This window comes from Anomaloglossus baeobatrachus, chromosome 1 (assembly GCF_048569485.1).
Source record: "Anomaloglossus baeobatrachus isolate aAnoBae1 chromosome 1, aAnoBae1.hap1, whole genome shotgun sequence".
Lineage (NCBI taxonomy): Eukaryota > Metazoa > Chordata > Amphibia > Anura > Aromobatidae > Anomaloglossus > Anomaloglossus baeobatrachus.
Genome location: NC_134353.1, coordinates 589352671 through 589373812, shown reverse-complemented (window position 1 = coordinate 589373812; position 21142 = coordinate 589352671). Strand labels below are relative to the sequence as shown.

The 21142-nt window shown below is 48.9% G+C and overlaps 1 protein-coding gene across 2 annotated transcripts in view; it reads right to left on the bottom strand.

The window, feature by feature from the left end:
* Positions 1-292: 292 nt before the first annotated feature.
* Positions 293-21142, bottom strand: part of LOC142296463 (transmembrane channel-like protein 1) — a 197330-nt gene continuing 176480 nt past the window's right edge. The window contains exons 18-20 of one of the 2 annotated variants that reach the window (XM_075340106.1): positions 13651-13729; positions 13506-13578; positions 293-825 (exon numbers count right to left, since the gene is read on the bottom strand). In XM_075340106.1, the coding sequence (XP_075196221.1) occupies positions 716-825; positions 13506-13578; positions 13651-13729 (262 nt within the window). In that variant the 3' untranslated portion in view covers positions 293-715. The remainder of the gene's footprint in view (positions 826-13505; positions 13579-13650; positions 13730-21142) is intronic. The other variant, XM_075340115.1, reaches the window with a different exon arrangement.

The following is a 21142-nucleotide window of genomic DNA, read 5'->3' as shown; positions in this document are numbered from 1 at the left end:
CTGCAGTTCAAAGCGCTGCAGAAACGCATGAAAAAAACGCAAAGTGCGCACATAGCCTAAAGGATAGCAGTGCCGTAAAGTCTCATTTCAGACTTGGGAAAAATATGGAGGGTTTAAAGGGTAACATAGACAGACAGAAAATGTGGGATGCTGACGAAAGGAAAGGTTAGTTTATTGTAAAGGGAGGGAGGTAAATATAAGGATTCCTGATAAAATGTAAGAAACAATATACAGTACCTGACATTGTTACACGTACAATTTAAGGCTCAGATATACTCAGATAAAAAGAGACTTAATTGTGAAAGATTTATTTGAGAATTTCTGCATAGTGGAACAAGGGGTGAAATCATATTTAAAGTGCTCTACACAGTAGTAAAACAAAGTAACAAGTTTATATAATTTCATGTGATGCCTGAATCCGATATAATTACAGATTTATTTTTTGGAATGCCATAATGTAATGTACTCAGATGTGGCATGCGGTGCCTATGCAATCTGTACAACACAATGCTCATTCACAGGGAATAAAACAGCTGCACTACACAAATAGCATAGAGCACGGTGGCACGCTAGACTACTAACTTAGCACAGAAGCCATCATGTTGGCAGTGCTATAACTGTATTTTCACATGGGTATAATAATAATATATGTGATATAATGTCTGACATTACTCAATGTTGTTTCTCAACATATTTTTTGGGGTAATTCTGGGCTTCAAGAAGGCACTGGTGGTCCTTTTGATGGAGGTGGTCTAGTAACTGCAATCCGAGGAGGAACTTCAAGATTTTTCCCCTTAGGTCCATCATTCTTATTGGGATCACCTCCTAGAACACAAATAGTTTATTTCTTTTTCTAATATTTTAGTGTGAAACAAGTGTAAAAACAGCAAATATATACAGTACCTGGATAAATTATTAATTTGTAATCAGTTTATTCCTATCACAAAAAAATATCACCACCAGAGCTGGCGAGGCTATCTAACCCACTGGGCCGTACATGTGTAGTCTGGATACATTGCAGTGGCCGCTAAGGCTCGACATCCGTAATCATCAATAATTATGTTTTCCCTATTTGCTAGAAAACATAATTGTGTGCGACACCACAGACTGATGCTACTTTATGCTGGAACTCATAGCGTCTACAGCGGGGGATGCCGGCGCCAAAAGGAATCCAGTACACATGAAATCTAAAGGCCCCTTTACACACTGAGACTTTCTAGTGATGCCACCAGCGATCCCGACCTGACCGGGATCGCTGGAAAGTCTCTAAACAGTCGTTGGTGAGCTGTCAAACAGGCAGATCTGGCCAATGACGCAGCAGCAATACGGACCTGCAGAACGACCTCGCTGGTCGTTGGGAACGTGTCACTGCAGCTATTTGAAAGGGAACGCTGGGTTCAAAGTCACTAATGATGTCGTTGTAATGGTGTCAAACACACTGATGCATGCTGCGCAGCGGGAAACAAAGGACAAAAAAATGTTCGTGAAAGATTTGTAGCAATCAGTGACCACACAGCGGGGGCCAGGTCGCTGATGCATGTCACACACTGCAATGTCGCTGGAGAGGTCGCTATTACATCACAAAACCGGTGACGTTACAGCGATATCGCTAGCGATGTTGCAGTGTGTAAAGGGGCCTTAACACCTCCTCCCTGTCTCTTCTGAGAACCTGCTGCAGGTCTGAAATCCATGTCCCTTCTTCCTCCCCCAACCTCTGTTATCACTGTAGGCAGTTGGGACTGAGAGAGGGGGAAAGGAGAATAAAACGGCTTCAGGACTGAAGAGTCTGTGGCAAGAGATACAGCTCATCTATAGTCCTGCTCTGAGCTGTGTCCTCCATTTCTTTTCTTCCAGTGGCTTCTGCACTGATCATGGCTGCTATCTTGGAATGGAGCAGGATGGCCAAGGCTGCTTCTGCAGACAGTCAGCTTATGTATTTACCTGTGATAATATGTATATAGTCTACTGTATATGTATAAAAAACACCAAAAAAGCTGAGCTGTAACAAATGTTCAGTAAACATGCAACATTACAAGCATGTGAATGGCAGCCTCAAGACAAGAAAAAAAAACAAAGAGAAAAATTGTATGAAAAATACCCTGACTATAAATAAATAAATTGCAAGTGCTTAATAACAGGGTACTTAGTATATACATTTTTGCAAAAAGGTAAGAAGCTGTCCCACCTCGTCACGGTGTACTCATCTGGGACAGTCCCTAACCAACTAAAGTTAAAAACATTTCATATACCTGACTTGTGTCATGTCAAAACTCTCATGTGAATGGTAACAAGTGGTCAGCTGGGTCCCAGACTAAATACACAGCGCAGTGGGAAGCAAATTGATTGACCAGTCTCAGTATAAAGAGGACTGCACCCCCATCTTGCACTAAAGTACCCTGTTATTAAGCACTTGCAATTTATTTATTTATAGTCAGGGTATTTTTCATACAATTTTTCTCTTTGTTTTTTTCTTGTATTGAGGCTGCCATTCACATGCTTGTAATGTTGCATGTTTACTGAACATTTGTTACAGCTCAGCTTTTTTGGTGTTTTTTGTCTGCTTTCTTGCTTTAGTGCAAGATGGGGGTGCAGCCCTCATTAGGCCCCTTTCACATGTCAGTGATTCTGGTACATTTGTGCTTTTTTTTTATACGTACCAGAATCACTGACATACGCAGACCCATTATAATCAATGGGTCTGCTCACACATCAGTGATTTTTCACTGAACGTGTCTCCGTGTAGCGTGCACCCTTGGCCGTGATTCTGCACGGAGACATGTCAGTTTTTGCCTGGCATCACTGATGACCCACGGACCACACTATGGTGTGATCCGTGTGTGATCAGTGAAACACGTACAAGAAAATCAAGGACATATTAAATATTAAACATTTTCAACTTCACTTGCCTGCGATTTGCTCTGCAGCCTCTGCTTTCGGCAGCTCCTGCCTGGCTCATGAATATTTATGAAAGCAGGAACTGCCGACCAGGAAGTAGCTGCAGAGAGCGGTGGGCGGACGCTGCAGACCCGAGGAGATCAGCACCATGGACAGCAGCAGTGAAGGCAGGTGAGTAATGTCCATATGCAATCACGGGATCACGGATCACGGATTGCACATGGACAACCCACGTGTGCCGTGAATCATGGAACACGGAGGGACATGTGCGTGTTTTACATGTCAGTGAAGAACGTGAGTGTTTTTCACTGACGTGTGAAACGGGCCTTATACTGAGACTTGGCAATCAACAGTATATGATAGTATATGACAGGTACATCGTGACGAGGTGGGACAGCTTCTTACCTTTTTGCACAAATGTATATACTAAGTACCCTGTTATTAAGCACTTGCAATTTATTTATTTATAGTCAGGGTATTTTTCATACAATTTTTCTCTTTGGGTTTTTTTATAGTTTACATGTATGTAGTGTATGTATATACTGGTGTGTGTATTTTATTCTGTGCTGTGTAGTATATAGTGTAACTGTCAAGATGTGACTGTAGGATAACAAGGGAGACAGGCTCCTATGCTGTCTCTCTTGCCAGGGGACCTAGGCTATCTCTAACCTCAGGGTTACTCAGTTCAAGCTATTTTAATAAAGGTTGCAAAGGCTGATCTAGAGCTGTCTGAATTGTTGGAAAATGTATTTGTACCGCCCCAGTGTCAGCGGCCGAGCCACTTGGATCCGGAACCGTGGTGTCTCGAGGGGTTTCCTGACCCGGGTGTGGGGTCGCGCGGACACTCGAATTTAAAAAGGGGGGGGGAATATGTACAGGGGGATTGGAAGTTCGTGATGCCACCCACGGTGTGTGGCAAGATGGAGTACCACCGCTGCTTTTGGGAGCGCCCGGTGGCAGTGGTATGGCAGCAAGGTGTTTAACCTCTCCGTGGCTAGGGGTTTTTTTGCCCCGGGAGCCCGGTGATGGTAGTGAAGGGGTGCCATTGGGGAGGAAAGGGTTTTCTGCATACTCACTCAGTCCAAGAATACTGACACCGACAACTTGTAAACCAGAATTCTGAGCACCGCTGCAGCAGGGAGGTAGCACGCGTGGACCCGTGCCCCTTGGTGTTACTTGTTAGCCTGGGACCTTTCCGTGGCACTTTCTTCACTATTTGGACCCTATATTGTGGAACTAGTCGGGTCCCGCTCACCTGTATGGCTAACGGAATGATCTTGCTCTCAGGGTTCACGCTTGGGATTTTCTGGGCTATGTACTGGGAAAGTCCTATCCCATTGTTGCACTAGTATCCCGATTTTGGAGCGGGTGGAGGATGAATCTTGAAGACTTCACCCACGTCGGGTAAATTACCGGGCTGCGTGAAGCTACTTCTCAGCCTAGGGTCCATGTACCCCGTCGTGCCCTGGCCCCTGCCTGGAGATGGCTCAAGGCTGCCGACTGCCCTCCTTGGCAGATTCCTGCCCCCTGACACAATCCCCTGCGACCGAGGTTCCTTGCTCCACCAGGCCCAGACCAACGTCTGCCACCTAGTATTCTACAAGGAGCCCTGCTCATGACCTCCTCTCACTTCACCTTCCTTCTCTCTACTGACACTTCTCACTTCCCCTACCAACCCCCCAAGTGGGTGACCCTATTCCCTCCAGGCCCCCCCAATGGTTTGTGTCTGGTGGGTGTGGTGCAAAGTGTTCCTAGGGTTTTGACTGGCTCTGCTCTTAACAACACCGAAGGACAGGGATCCATAACCAAGGAGGATTTGGATACTGTGCTGAAGGGCAGATTGCACCATACCCTGTGACGACCTGATAGGTCAGGGCGTCACATATTCCTGCCATCTTTTGTGCCAGTACACTCCCCCGATACTGCAGCGTCAGAGAGTTCATAGTCCGGACCAGCAGCTCAACCATGTCACTGGTCTAAAATATTATTAATATTCAAGAGTGCACTTGTGATGCCCCTGGACTAGTCAGGGCGTCACAGGGTACTGCATGCTCTTTATTCTTAGTGCAGGACTCAACTTCTCTTGGTTCTGGGTTCCTAACAGCACTACCTCCATCAGCATCCAAAAATCCTAATCACATCTCACACCACACCCTGTCAGGCACCCCAGTGGCCTGCTAAACTGGAATAGGGCCGCCCACCTAGGGGTCAGACATGGAGGTGGGAGGTGACAAGTGAGTTGAGTAGTAGCCCTCGAGCAGTGAGGAGCTAGGAGGGAGCGTGTGTCTCCCGGGAGGAGAAGATTGGGTTGCAGACTGTGGTCTGGACCCGGAGGAGTCGGAGACTCAGTCGCAGGATATTGGGACTGAGTGCCTGGCTTAGTCTCGGAGGACGGTCAGCAGCAAGTACAATAGCCGGTCTGGGACCGAAAGCACGTCGGGGTACTGGACCCTAGGTCAGGGAGAGGATTCAAGCAACCTGGCAATTAACCTGCAGAAGATAGGGCCTTTATGGACTGTCCCCACGAAGCTCAGAGATCGAGGACACTAGCACAACGAGGGGGATAGGGCTTTCCAACCAAAGCAGCCCACTGAAATCCCAAGCGTGAGCTCCTGAGAGCACAGCTCCTTCACACAAAAAGTGGGGAGTGGGGCTCGGACAGCTTCAAGCTTACGGGCCACTTGGACACTACTAAAATTTGTGCATGGAGGCAGGCTCAGGACCATAAGGCAGTTGTGCAGGGCATGGAGACCCAGACGAGCTCCCCCAAGAGGGCAGCGGCACCCAGAGACTTGGTTTACTACGTTGTCAGCATCTGCTTTCCTTCTGAGTGAGTACTTGATCACCCCCCTGCTCCCAGGGAGCCTGCGCTCCCCTGAAACCTCTCCATCCAGAGTCCCAGGGCCTTCCCTACCCATGGAGGGTAAGGTCATTTGGCTGCCCCCATTCCATCACCCCGGGTACTCCCAACGGCAGTGGCGGTACTCCCTGTTACCGCACACACCACGGGTGGCATCATGAACTATCTAATCCCCTGTAAATAATTCCCCCATTACATTTTAGAGTGACCCTGAGTCCCTGGGTCCGGATACCCTTGAGCCACGAGTAGTGACACCCGGATCCCAGCGGTTCGACCGCTGCTGGGGCGTTACACACTACCTCTAAACAAAAAGGAAATTGTTGTGCAACACAGATCCATAAGAGTAGATCACAATTCTAAGCCTGAGATGTTGAATACACACATATCTAGAGGGACATTTTTAGGCCGGCTTCACACTTGCGATTAACTCGCACGAGTGCAATGCGAGAAAATCTCGCATTGCACTCGAACCAATGTTAATCAATGAGGCAGCTCAGATCTGCTATTTTTTTCTCAGTCCAAATCGGACTGAGAAAAAAATTGCAGCATGCTGCGTTTTGGTGAGTTCCTCGCACGAGTCTCTTCAATGCAAGTCTATGGGTGCATGTAAAAAAAAGGATGTCACACGGATGGCACACACACCATCTTAGTGACATCCGTTTTTCTCAATACATTTCACGCATGTAGCAGAGGACACTGTAAATGCTCCTGTACATAACAGTACATGAGTAGCAGCTGCTGAGGAAAAAAACTGATTGCACACTGACAGCACACTGATGAAATGTGAGAAGAAATTGTGCTACTTTCCAGCATGAGAATCGGACCGATTTTACACTCGCAAGTGTGATTCCAGCCTTATAGAGCGCTTGAACCTTTTTGCAAACACTTACGGTATATTTGTAAGACCTGTTAACATTTATATATATATATAGGTTAAAAGACTGTTTGGTGGACTTCCTTGTGTTATGCTGCCACTTGCTGTCAAAACAGAGAACAGCGGGCAAAAAGTCCTACTGCTCGAGTGACTGGTTGAGTCTGGAACAGGAGGAGGAGGAGTCTACTTGTGGCTGTGTTTTTGCAGAGTGGAGTGTGCTCGAGTGGGCTGTAAGATAGAAGGCCTCAGTCTGCCCTGTTTTCCGAGGGCCAAGTACCTTAGAGTGTTGCGTGGTGTCCCCCCCCAAGACACAGATCCAAAGAGGCTGGATGTGGAGCGAGGGGCCAGACAGCACGTGCAAATTACCGATCCAAAGAGGCTGGATGTGGAGCGAGGAGCCAGGCAGCACGTGCGAGTTACAGATCCGGGACAAAGACTGAACTTTAGAGGTGTCTGCCGGCGGAATACGGGCCCCAACGGTGACGAGGTACCCCACGCTGAAACCTGCAGTTAAGTGTGCACACTACTTTTAGTTAGGGACAGATAGGAAAAGACTCTGCACTGTGTTATACAAGTAAGATAACAAACGTTTTTTTGTTTAATAAAGATTTCTGTGTTTTGCTTTTGGGAGTACAAGCTGAGGCTTCCTATCTTTGACAAGTTATTCAAAGTAGTTGTATGTATATTGCATTATCTCCACTGCTGTGCTCCCTTCCCTCACTTTTCCTCCACCTGTGTTGTGCAATACATTATTAAATTTGCATTGATTAACCCCCATGGTTCCGTGCAGTCCTTACGTATCCTGTTACCTGCAGGTTATTACATTTGGCGTAGTCGGCAGGATACGCAGGCTGGTACGGAACCATGGACGGACAGGGGGGTGTCGCTGATGGAGGTGTTCTAATACAACCTGATGGGGGAATACCAGCAAGGCAACTGTCCCTGGGGGCTATGCTGACCCATATACCAAAATTTACTGGCAGCAATGTACCTCTCCATGACTGGGCGCAGACAGAGAGTGAGGGGCATGTTGAGAGTAGCAGGAGTGACTGCAGAAAATCAAGGGGAGATATTGTTGATTGCCCTTGAAGGCCATGCTCAAGAGACCATTTTATTGTGCCCTGAGAGTGAACGAAAGACGTTAGAGCAGGTGGTGAAGATTCTTGAGAGAGTGTATGGCGGGAAACCAGAAGCAGGAGATTTACAGGCGCAACTGTTCTACAGGCTGCAGGGTGAAGAGGAAGGTCTGCCACAATATGCAAATGCACTCCAGAGAATAATGAGACAAATGCTTACAGCAGAGCCAGAGCTAGCACAAACCCCCGGTTATGCTGACCGTACCCTACGAGATCAATTCCTCCGTGGGTTACATAACCCCAAGATCAAAGGTGCCCTCCGTGAACGGCTCAGGGTAGAAAAAAAACTAACTTTCCAGGAGATATTGGAAGAAGCAGTCTCCCGCACACAAACTGAAAATTGCGACCCACAGAACGCCTGGGGTGAAGTTTGTATGCATAAGGTAGTCCCGGGTGAGAAAAACCGAGAACCGAGCCAGCTTGAGGCTAAAGTGGATCAGTTACAAGAGACTGTTACTGCTCTACAAGAGTTGCTGAAGAATATGCAAGCCCCGGCGTCAGAAGTAGGAACTACCGCACCGCGGCCAAATACCCGCACGCATACCTATCAAGAAGAGAGGGGACAGATCGAGCAGAGACGACCGAGACCCGCTGGAGACTACCAGTGTTGGAACTGTGGAAATCGGAACCATTTATTCCGACACTGTCCGGAGAGGAAGACGTCTCAAGAAAGACCGCCGTTAAACTAGTGCCTCCCTCCATGGATGGGCAAATGGCGGGGAGACCAACTGAGCTTAGAGAAAACCAACGCCCTGAAGATATAGCAGCCAGCACGCCGACGATCATGGCTGAATTTGAAGGGAAAGAAGTAAGATGCCTGATGGATACTGGGTCCCAAGTGACCACCATGCCAGAACAGTTCTTCTACCAACATTTTGGACAAACTGTATCTATTGACAGAGGGGCACATATCAAACTGAGGGCTGCAAACAATCTTCCCATTCCGGTTGTAGGGGTCGTGTGGATGAACATACGTGCCTGTGGCCAGAACTTAGGCAAAAAAGGGATTGTGTTAACGGAGGGCCGGTACGACAGAGAGGTGCCAGCTATCGTGGGCATGAACATCTTGAAAGAATTAGACCAGTTGCTCTTCGACACGGGGGGCTGTGATTACTGGAAGACGACAGTTGCTAACCGGCCTGCCCAGAAGGTCTTCCAACACCTTATCCGTGCCCGAGGACTGTGGAAGAATGGTGGGAGCCGCTACCCGGTGGGGAGGGTTCGAGTCCCAAGACAGACAACAATTACTCTACCTCCAAATCGTGAGACAGTCCTCACCTTGCCAGTCGGGGCCCACCATACACTCGAGGGGATGGAGGTGTTGGTGGAGCCTTATCGTGGTGAAGAGAACGGAGATGAACCGTTGGTGGCTCGCACTTTAGCAACAGTAAGAAATGGAAGGGTCCCTTTCCGTTGCGTGAACACCGGTGAACAGGCCTACACCTTGACCTCGGGAGTTGTTCTGGCCCATGTCTACCTGGCGCCTGAAGAGGTGGCGGCCGCAGAATCGATTGAATTGCAGCCCATGGCAGGGGAAGCCTGGACTTGGGCTCTTTCTATGGAAAGAAAAGAGAAACCCACTGATCAATGGAACAGTCGCGTCATCTTAGGGCAGATGGGAGTGGACCTGAGCCCCTTCGCTTCAGAGCAAGCCCAAGCCATAGAGGACTTTATTTGGGAGAATCAAGCCACGTTCTCCCATCACGCAGAAGATTTCGGCTGTACTGACAAGATTCAGCACGAAATACCCACGGGAGATGCCCCACTGATCAGGGAAAGGTACAGGCAAATACCCCCAAAGTACTACCAAGAGGTAAAAGAGCTTTTGGCGCAGATGCTGAAGAGCGGGGTGGTAAGAGAAAGTCAGAGTCCATGGGCTGCCCCAATCGTGCTGGTCAAGAAAAAGGATGGGTCTACCCGCTTCTGTGTTGACTACCGCAAGCTTAATGGATGCACGGTTCGTGATTCCTACCCTCTGCCCCGGATAGAGGAGTCCCTGTCGGCGTTGGGAAAGGCACGTTACTTCTCCTCCCTCGATCTGGCCAGCGGATATTGGCAGGTCCCTGTGGCAGAGAAAGACAAGGCCAAGACCGCATTTATTGTACCCATGGGACTCTTCGAGTTCAATCGCATGCCGTTTGGACTAAATAATGCCCCAGGAACTTTTCAGCGCCTCATGGAAAGTTGCCTTGGAGACATGAACTTCGAGGCCACATTGATTTACCTGGACGACATAGTAGTGTATTCTGCAACCTTTGAGAAACATCTAGAAAACCTGGGCCAAGTGTTTCAGCGGTTACGGGCCCATGGGCTTAAACTAAAACCAAAAAAATGCCGGATCTTTCAGGAAGAGATTGAATATCTCGGACACAAGGTGTCGGAAGCCGGCGTACAGCCCTCCGATGGGAAAGTGAGAGCAGTGCTACAATGGCCCACACCCAGCACAGTGCGGGAGGTTCGAGCTTTCCTGGGGCTAGCCGGATATTACCATCGCTTTATCAAAGATTTCGCGAAGGAGGCAGAACCTTTGCACGAATTGCTCCGAGGTACTGCGAAAGGACCAAAAGCACAGAAAATTTGCTGGGGACCAAGACAAGCAAAAGCCTTACACCGATTGAAAGAGGCCTTGGTTAGCGCCCCTGTGCTTGCCTATGCAGACTATAACCTCCCCTTTCGGTTGTATACAGACGCGAGCCTCTACGGCCTGGGTGCAGTACTGGCCCAGGTACAGAATGGTACTGAACGGGTGATTGCATATGGAAGTCGGACGTTGCGAGAAGCCGAGCGCAATCCCGAGAATTACAGTTCCTTTCGACTGGAGTTACTGGCACTAGTATGGGCGATAACCGAAAGGTTCTCGGAATATCTCACGGGAGCTAAAATTGAAGTCTATACGGATAATAACCCCCTGGCTCACATCTCCACCGCCAAACTGGGAGCAATGGAACAGAGGTGGCTGGCACGACTCTCCAGATACAATTATCATGTGCAATACCGCTCTAAGCATGAAAATCAGAATGCGGATGCCCTTTCTCGTGTTACCACCGAAGCCCCAGTGGGGGAGAGAGATGAACAGTTGGAGGAAGACGAAATTCTGGACTTCAGTAAATTCACCGCTCAAGTGGTAGAGGCTCGTATGCTTGAAATTACGTCGGGCACGACATCACGCCTGCTTGGCCAAACCAGAGAGGAATGGGTGAAAATTCAGTCATCTGACCCAGAACTGCTTCAAGTGAAAGAGTGGGTGATCCAGCAGCGCAAGCCTAGAAAGGAAATACGGGCCACGCTGTCGCACGTGGCCCTCCAGATTCTCAGCCAGTGGGATAAGCTGTCGGTGCAAGAAGGGATGCTGTATCGGAAGGTGCACCTAGCTACAGAGTTGGAAGTACGGTGGCAAGTAGTGATACCCCAGAAGATGGCAGTACCACTGGCCCGAGAGGCGCATGAGAAGGGAGCCCATTTCGGACCGGACAAGACTTACCAGTGGTTGCAAAGAATAGTATACTGTCCTCAGATGCTTCGGGCGGTAGAGAAGGCCTGTAAACTGTGCCGTTCCTGCGAGTTAAGTAAGGCTCCCCCACAGCAAGCACCAGTACAAACTATTGTAACCAAAGAGCCGTTGGAAGTACTCATGATCGATTATCTGAAGATTGGCCACTCCCACCGGGGATATCAGTTCTGCCTTGTGATGACAGATCACTTCTCCAAATTTGCGGTGGTGACGCCCACCAGAGATCAGACAGCTGAATCAGCGGCTCGAGCCATTAGTGATGACTTTATCCGGGTGTACGGCTGCCCCAAAAGAATACATTCCGACCAAGGGGCTTGCTTTCAAGGCGGTGTCATGAGAGAGCTGCAAAGGATTTACGGAATGCAGAAGTCAAGGACTACGCCTTATCATCCACAGGGCAACGGAGCCTGCGAGAGATTTAACCGGACCCTCCTACAAATGCTACGCACGTTGGAGGATGATCGTAAGAATCACTGGCCCGGCTATCTCGCAGAACTCGTGTGGGCGTACAATAATCGTGTCCACTCCACCACTGGGTACACCCCATACGTACTACTGTTTGGAAGAGCCGGAAGAGGCATAGAAGAGCTCAACCTGGCTCCCCCCCGAGATCAGTGAAGGTCAGAGCGTAGGTTCCTGGGTTGACTGTCACCGTCGGCGGCTGGAGACTATCCATCGAATTGTCACCAAGCGGTTGCAAGAAAAGACACACCCGCAGCGGAAACCTGTGTGTGAAGCCCCGTTCTTGCCAGGAGACCGAGTACTAGTTGCAGAGAAACACCCGAGACACAAGTTGAGTGAGCGCTGGAAAACAGAGCCGTACATTGTGATTAGAAGAATCTCTCCCCACGGATCAGTATACGAAGTGAGAGGTGAGCAAAGAGGCGACACCCTCATCCTGCATCGTAATATGCTGAGGCCCTGCTATTCAGAAGACAGGACCAGACAAAGTACCTCGGAGACGGTGCCCGTGCCTGTTCCTGTTACCTTCGAAGAGGGCTCTGACGATGAAGAATGGTGGCGAGCCCCGACCAACCCAGCAGACTGGGAGAGATCCACACCCCCATCCTTTCAAGACACAGGTGCCACCCCTGCAGAGCAGGAGTCACTAATCTCCAGAGATGGGGACGGGAATACTGTACTCCCTGATACGGCGCCGACGTCTGGTGAGTTAGCTGTGGTGCCACGCCGGACTGAGCGGGCTAATGCTGGTATTCCCCCTGATCGGTACTTGGCAGATGAATTTGTGTGTTCTGTCACTGAATCCTGTTTTACGACATTGGCTCCCAAGCAACAGGTTGTGAAGCAGGGCAGGAGTTGCCACCGTGTGCCCCTTTGCAGAGTGCCTCAAGAGTGTATCGGCCGGGACGGCCGAGGTTAAAGAGGGGGGTAAATGTAAGACCTGTTAACATTTATATATATATAGGTTAAAAGACTGTTTGGTGGACTTCCTTGTGTTATGCTGCCACTTGCTGTCAAAACAGAGAACAGCGGGCAAAAAGTCCTACTGCTCGAGTGACTGGTTGAGTCTGGAACAGGAGGAGGAGGAGTCTACTTGTGGCTGTGTTTTTGCAGAGTGGAGTGTGCTCGAGTGGGCTGTAAGATAGAAGGCCTCAGTCTGCCCTGTTTTCCGAGGGCCAAGTACCTTAGAGTGTTGCGTGGTGTCCCCCCCCCAAGACACAGATCCAAAGAGGCTGGATGTGGAGCGAGGGGCCAGACAGCACGTGCAAATTACCGATCCAAAGAGGCTGGATGTGGAGCGAGGAGCCAGGCAGCACGTGCGAGTTACAGATCCGGGACAAAGACTGAACTTTAGAGGTGTCTGCCGGCGGAATACGGGCCCCAACGGTGACGAGGTACCCCACGCTGAAACCTGCAGTTAAGTGTGCACACTACTTTTAGTTAGGGACAGATAGGAAAAGACTCTGCACTGTGTTATACAAGTAAGATAACAAGGACTCTGCGTTTTTTTGTTTAATAAGGATTTCTGTGTTTTGCTTTTGGGAGTACAAGCTGAGGCTTCCTATCTTTGACAAGTTATTCAAAGTAGTTGTATGTATATTGCATTATCTCCACTGCTGTGCTCCCTTCCCTCACTTTTCCTCCACCTGTGTTGTGCAATACATTATTAAATTTGCATTGATTAACCCCCGTGGTTCCGTGCAGTCCTTACGTATCCTGTTACCTGCAGGTTATTACATATTTACCCTTAAGTTTATGAAGCCTTACCAGCGGAATTGTCTTTGGCTTCTGCTGCTTTCTCTGCAGCTTTTTTACTTCTCTTCTTATTTTCTTCCGCTTGCTGCAGGCCAGATGAAATCATAAAACAATTGACACAAAATAAAAGTACTATATCTAATATATATCTACTTACGCTTTGCAATTTCTTCTTTAGTTCCAGAATTGAGGCTTGATATCCTTTTGATGTAGCATTGAGGTAATATATACTCATGCTGGACAAAAGATAAATGAAAGTCATAAAATGCTAAAGACCTCTTAAGCTGGGTTCACACTAAGCGACAGCGACAACGATGTCGCTGTTACGTCACTATTTTCGGTGACGTAACAGCGACCTTGTAAGTCGCTGTTATGATCGCTGCTTAGCTGTCAAACACAGCAGCCGAAGCAGCGATCATAACGTCGCTATATGTGCAGAGAGCAGGGAGCCGCGCTTAGCGCTGGCTCCTTGCTCTCCTAGGTACAGTACACATCGGGTTAATTAACCCGATGTGTGCTGCAGCTACATGTCACAGTGCAGAGAGCAGGGAGCCGCGCACACTGCTTAGCGCTGGCTCCTTGCTCTCCTAGGTACAGTACACATCGGGTTAATTAACCCGATGTGTGCTGCAGCTACATGTCACAGTGCAGAGAGCAGGGAGCCGCGCACACTGCTTAGCGCTGGCTCCTTGCTCTCCTTGCTACAGTATACATCGGGTTAATTACCCGATGCGTACTGCAGCCACATGTGCACAGAGCAGGAGCCGGCACTGGCAGCAAGAGCGGAGGCTGGTAACGAAGGTAAATATCGGGTAACCAAGGAAAGGTCTTCCCTTGGTTACCCGATGTTTACGCTGGTTACAGCTTACCGCAGCTGCCAGTGCCGGCTCCTGATCGCTTCATTTCGTCGCTCTCTCGCTGTCACACAGAGCGATGTGTGTGTCACAGCGGGAGAGTGACGACCAAAAAATGAAGCTGGACATTCAGCAACGACCGGCGACCTCACAGCAGGAGCCAGGTCGTTGCTGGATGTCACACACAGCGACAGCGACGGGACGTCGCTGCAACGTCACAGAAAATGGTGACGTAGCAGCGACGTCGTTGTCGTTGTCGCTGTGTGTGACACCAGCTTTATTCATAAAAGGAAAGAAAACAATATGATAAAATCAATGCAACCCTTGATGTGAGTTTTAAAAGAAGGGTCAAGATGTAATAGTTATCATAACCTATAACCATTTCATAGTTTTAGACATGTTTCCCAGGATTGTTGTGATCAAGACTTATACTTGATCCACGTAGGCTATGTTTATATTAAAACAACTTGAGTGTTATACATAATTTCCGCCAACAGTTCGATAAATAATGTTTTACATTTGAAAAAAAGATTTTCTGACAAGTATTTTGCTGATTTTACCCAAATATAAGGTGCTGATTCCAAATATTAAGTTAAAAAATAGGCAATACATCATTTTTTTTTCACAAATCAGAAATAATTGATTAAAGGTTTTAAAGTTGAATGTCAAGGATAAAAAAATTCTGAAAATAATAGTAATAGTGTGGCGCCCTGGCCTAGCCAGGTCATCACAGATAACACACAAACACCTCCACCCCCATTAGACAGGGACACCAGCCAAACAAAAACCCTTGTTGCCTCCCTCCAGTGTCTGATGTCCACACCAGGTGGGGCGGAGCCAAACGGTTGGCCCCACCCACCAAGGAGTTCACAGGCCTGGAGGCGGGAAAAGTGACAGAGAGAGTTTGGAGTTTGAAGTGTGAGGAGTGAGCACTTGGGTGTCTGGGTTTGTGGCCTAGGCACTGACAGCAAGGTTGGCAGACGGTGGTGGCCATCTGCAGGAGTGGTGAATCAATGCGGAACCGTAGGACCGGGGTTGGGCGTTGGCCCGCCGGTACCGACCGGGGATCGAAGTGAAGCCAGCACACACAGGCAGGGCCATCGGACCCCGACCAAGCTTGGAGCCGCCGTCAATAGTCAGATCTGAATGTGACTAGAACCCCAGGGGTTTCATAACAGCAAAAGTCCCAATTGAAGGCAACCGCCCACACCGTGAGGGTATACAGCTACTGCCTAAGGCTAGAGACCCAAGGGCCAGCGCCTGCGGGCAAACGGGCTCCTCCGGTACCCATACACCGGGGAGCGGACTACCGTTGGGAATCCATAGTAGTCAGAAGAAGAACATCAAGGTGCAGGGAAAGACAGCTGCCATCACCTGTCCGGGGAGAGACACTGCAGCCGGCTGAGGGACCCGTCCATCCAGCCGTTTGTTTTACCGAGGACTTTGTACCTTTCTTGCTGAGTGAGTACACCCGTGCCATCTGGCACCGCGCCGCACTGTCCCTGCAACCCTGCACCTCACCAACCCTGCCTCCCCGTCACATCATCATCGGGCCCCGGGACCACCGACCCCTACCCACGGAGGGGGAAAACAACATCCCAGCTGCTCCCTACCATCGCTCCCGGGATCCCCGTCACCAGCAGCGGTGGTGCCCATCTTCACCATGACCCGTGGGTGGCATCACGGACTAAATCCGCCAAACCAACCACCACTTTCACTCACGGGTGAGGAGCGCCGCTCGAGTCCCCGGATCCGGTCCACCGCTCGAGCCACCGAGCAGCCATCGCAGCAGCGCCGGACCCGAGCGTTAGCGAGCGCAGCGCAGTGGCGTCCTCCCCGCCCGCGACAATAGCACAAAATATATTTGTTTCGCAGTAAGCAACTGGTCTTAGAGCTGAGGGAAAATTGGGTGCCACACTAGGTACAGGGAAGTACCAAGAGAATGGCGAAAGGGAAGGGAAACCCTGTCTCTAGGGAAGGGGGAGATGGTTACCCCCTGATCAAGCCTACTGCTGGATCCTGGCTTCCCTCACCACCCTAGATAAGTTCTGCTCCTATGTGCCGAGTTGGAAACTTGACCCTAAAGTAGGCCCTAGGCAGGGAGCAGATGGGATGACCGCTAGTCAACCTCACTAAGCTCTAAAGAAGACACAGGGATCACAAACAGGGGAAAAGTAAACAAATAACTTATCTCAGGTGACTCAGGGAAAGGAACTGTAATAACAACAATGTTTCTCCAGATGTATACAAGCTGACTGCTTACACAGAAGACTGGTTAAGGGTATTAGACCTATAACCAGCACAGAGTAAGAAGAAATGAGGGTATATAAACACCAAAGGAAGTGCTGATGAAAAACAGCTGAAAGGGTGAAGAACTCCATAGGGCCCTAAAGGGAAGATGATGAAAACCAAGCAGAGGAGATACATAGGATACCAAATATACCAAGCATGAATAATAGATCAGGGAGCAGTTTACGCAGTCAAATGCTGTGATCTTCTATAGCTGGACACCACAGAACTGTCTGTCACGCATGACATTTGGGTACTGTATGGACGATTTTGGCTTTGTGTTCATGACTGGAATATTTACCAATATCTGTGGGCGTCACACGGTAAGATCGTACCCGCCCCCGTCGTTTGTGCATCACGGGCAATTAGTTGCCCGTGGCACACAAAGTCGTAAAACCACCATCATACATACTTACCTGCTGAGTGACGTCGCTGTGGGTGGTGAACATCCACTTCCTGAAGGGGGTGGGACGTTCGGCGTCACATCAACGTTACACAGCGGCCGGCCAATAGAAGTGGAGGGGTGGAGATGAGCGGGAAACATCCCACCCACCTCCTTCCTTCCGCATAGCCGGTGGAGGCAAGTAAGGAGATGTTCCTCGCTCCTATGGCTTCATACATAGCGATGTGTGCTGCCGAAGGAACGAGGAACAACATCGTACCTGTCGCTGCAGCGAAAGTATGAAAATGAAACGTGCAAAGTACCCCTAAGTCACATTGAGGCCTATTTTAGACCCATGGTAAGGTTTTAATATTAGTGTACGTACTGTCCCAACTGGCTACACCTTGTCGTTGGTGGCATAGCTTTATGCTTTTTTTGATGAAAAACAGTGTTTACCAAGTACCCTATGTTTATATGCACTATGCTTTTATTTAGTTACAGCAGGGTATGTTTTCACAATTTTTTCCTTGGTTTCTACCAATTTCATATTCAGCATTTCTTTTTGTAAATTTAGTGTATCTAAATAATATAATTCTATATAATGTTACATTATTACTGTAAACATTCCTTATTAAACAGTGTTTTGTGAAAAAAAAGAACATGGCTAAAGGAAACGTGATTTTTTGCATTCAGCACACCAAAATTCATAAAGATCCCATGTTATCTTGTAGTCAGTAAAATTGATGTAGAGCAGTATTCTGAATAGAGCAGAGGTGCACAAGCTCAGCCTGCATTCCATACTGATACAACTTTAACCCCTTCATGACCGCAGGCTGTACCATTATGTTCTATTTTTACGTGACTTAACTACTAGGGACATAGGGGCACATCCTAAAATTCATTTGATTGTTGTGGTCATAGTAAGGGCTTTCAAATGACATCCTCCTGCTCTTCCTTACAGCAGGGAACCTTTGCTTGACCCCAGGGTGTTGGCCAATCACAGCAATTGCATTGTTTTTGGCTAAAAAAATGCCCACAATCGTGCGATCCATTGAGATCCAGCTATGAGGTGCTGCAGCAGCATTGGATCATTGGCTGGAGGTCAGCAAACACTCTTCCCCCCTCTGCAGCACTGATTGGAGCGATTGTGCTATGACGCGCAATTGCTCTAATCAGCGAGCAGGGGGACTGATCTGACCTGGCGGTGACCACTCTCTCCGACTTGCTTTGAACTGAAGAGCCCTCCCCCAGCTTGTCTGCACCATGCCCCTGCTGGTACTTGTATACATACCACCGATGTCCAATCGCCACTCCTCGATTCTGCTGCTGCCACAGCTATAAGTGCTGTGTGATGTCCCTGTCCCCTTCCTATCTGCCTTCATGATCTGCCCTCATTTTATGATCTCTTCATCTGCTCCAAGTGTTCTCTCCTCCTGCCCCAATTCTCCTGCCTCTGTAATCCCTCAGCTTATCCAGTCTCCCCCTCGGCATCTGCTGTCCCCCTCCGGCATCCCCTACCTGATGCCACTGGGTTTTCCAAGGTCTTCATTTGTCTGATTGCATCTGCCTCCATCGCTGGGTCCTTCCTGTCCTGGGTCCTCGCACGTGAGCCGTCCATCTTGCTGCCTACTGCTCTGTCCTATGATGAGCCATCCATCTTACTGCCTTCTATTCCTCTTGTAGTTCCTCTGGTCACTGATCCTCCTTTCTGCTAATCCTCTGTTTCTATGAGTATAACATTTTTTTTGTCCGTCATCCCCTGTCCCCTTTTGCACCTCATCAGTGTCTGCATCCTGCGAGCACCAATCTGTGATCCACATCACGGATCAGTGTCCATGTTCAATTTTGGGCAGGATTTTTTTTTGTTTTGTCCGTATTTTTGTTTTGCATCTCATCCGTCCGTGTGTCCTGCAATGGCCGACCGCTAATCAGTGATGCACATCACTGATCAGCGTCCATGTGTTTGAAAAGTCAAATGGTGCTCCTTGCCTTTGGAGCCCTGCCGTGTTGCCAAACAATTGATTTCCACCTCATAAGGTATCAGTGTACTCAGGAGAAATTGCACAATACATTTTAAGGTGATTTTTTTCCTGATACCCTTGTAAAAAAAGCTACCTGGTTGAAGCAACAATTTTGTTGGAAAAAAAATGTTTTATTTTCACGACTCAACGTTATAAAGTTCTGTGAAGCCTCTGGGGTTCAAGTGGCTCACAAAACATCTAGATAAATTCCATGAGTAGTCTAATTTCCAAAATTGGGTCACTTGTGGGGGAGCTTCATTATTTAGGTACCTCAGGGGGTCTCCAAACGCTATATTAAAAAATTATATTAATGTCAGCAGCAAAAAGGCTGGTTAAAACAATTCTGTCAGGAGTGTGCAACAAGTCACATAATATAAGAAAGACCCCCCTGTGCTAGACACCATAAAAATATTATTGTTTCAAACTGAACAAGAAGATGGCAGGAGGGTGATAGCTGATTGGGATAGTCAGCCCTCAAACATATGAGCACTGTAAATAGCCCTAAGCAGAAGTCTGCACACAGAGGTCCCAAAATGATACTATTACAGAAAGCAGTGTTATAACTTGGTACAAATAAGTATAAGAAGTTGCAAAAAGTTACATAAAAGGACCTATACAGTATACATTAAAATGAAAGCATAACACACCCTCCTAAACGATTAGCTGTAGTAAATGTCTGCACGGAGATGCTCACAACCAATTAGCTGGAAGAAATGTCCATGTGAATAAAATCTCCAGATAAAAGTCCAAAAATAGAGTCTGAAGAAGAAACCTGCCGGGTTTTGAAACATAATGATTAGTACAAGCCTTTTCGGCCGCTGTACTTTGCCTGTGGTGCATAAACCTACTATTCGGCCACCCCTAACCAGTCCTCACAAGCAGAAACTGTTGCAGTGGGCCCAGACATACATGAAGTCTAATTTTTAAACCGTCTTGTTTACTGATGAGTGTCAAGCAACCCTGCATGGTCCAGATGGATAGAGTAGTGGATAGTTGGTGCATGGCCACCATGTCCCAACAAGGCTGAGATGTCAGCAAGCAGGTGGACGAGTCATGTTTTGGGCCAGAATCATAGAGAGACATCTGGTAGTACCCTTTAGGGTTTCTGGAGGTGTGAAAATGACCTCTGCAAAGTATATATGTGTCGCCCTGGGCAAGACAGGGGACACAGGTCATCACACCACCACACCCTACATCCCAGTTAGGAACACCACAGCTAACCAAAAATCCTTGTTGCCTTCCTCCAGAGGCTGATGATTCACACCAGGGGGTGGGCCAGGCAGTTGGCTCCGCCCACCGAGGAGTTCACAGCTCTGGAGGCGGGAGAAACCAGGCAGATTAGCTCAGGGGGAGCTTGAGTGAGGAGCTAAGTGGAGGAGTTAAGGAAGTGAAAGTAGAAAGAAGTAAAGTGGTAAAGGAGGAAAGCAAGAGTGGTGACAGAAAGAAAGCCTGAAGTAGTCCAGCTGTGTGCAGGACAGGTCAGCAAGGTCAGCAATGGCGGTGACTGTCTGGAGGGGGGACCGTGTGGAAGTTCCTGGAAGGACCGCGGACGGGTAGTGACCCGGCGGTCTGGAGCAGTGTACCGAAGGACAGTCAGCACCAGGGCAGGGGCCTCTCGGACCCTGGCAAGGCTAGGAGTCGCCATAATTTGCCAAATCCGTCAGTGAAGGGGACGTAGATCCCCCAACAACCAAGTCCCGATTGAAGGCAACAGTCCAACCAGAGTAGGAGACACACCGCCACCGCCAAGGCACCAGTCTCTCAGGGCCAGCGCCTGCGGGCAAAGAGTAGAGCTCCTCCGGCCCAGCTTGAAGCCGGGGAGCAGGTTACCGGTGGGAATCCATCGCTACCAACACAGAAACAAAGGTGCAAGGAAAAGGGACATCACCGTCACCTACTGGGAGAGCAAGTGCAGCCGTCCGTGGGAACCGTCTTTCCAGCCGTGTGGTTTACCCTAAAACTGTGTCAACGTCTCAGGCTGAGTCAGTACCACAGTGCCGCAAGGCACAGCGCTGCCCCCGCGTCCCTGCTCCCACCGGGCCCTGCACCTCCCTCACCATCACCGGGCCCCGGGATCACCAACCCCTACCCACGGAGGGGCAA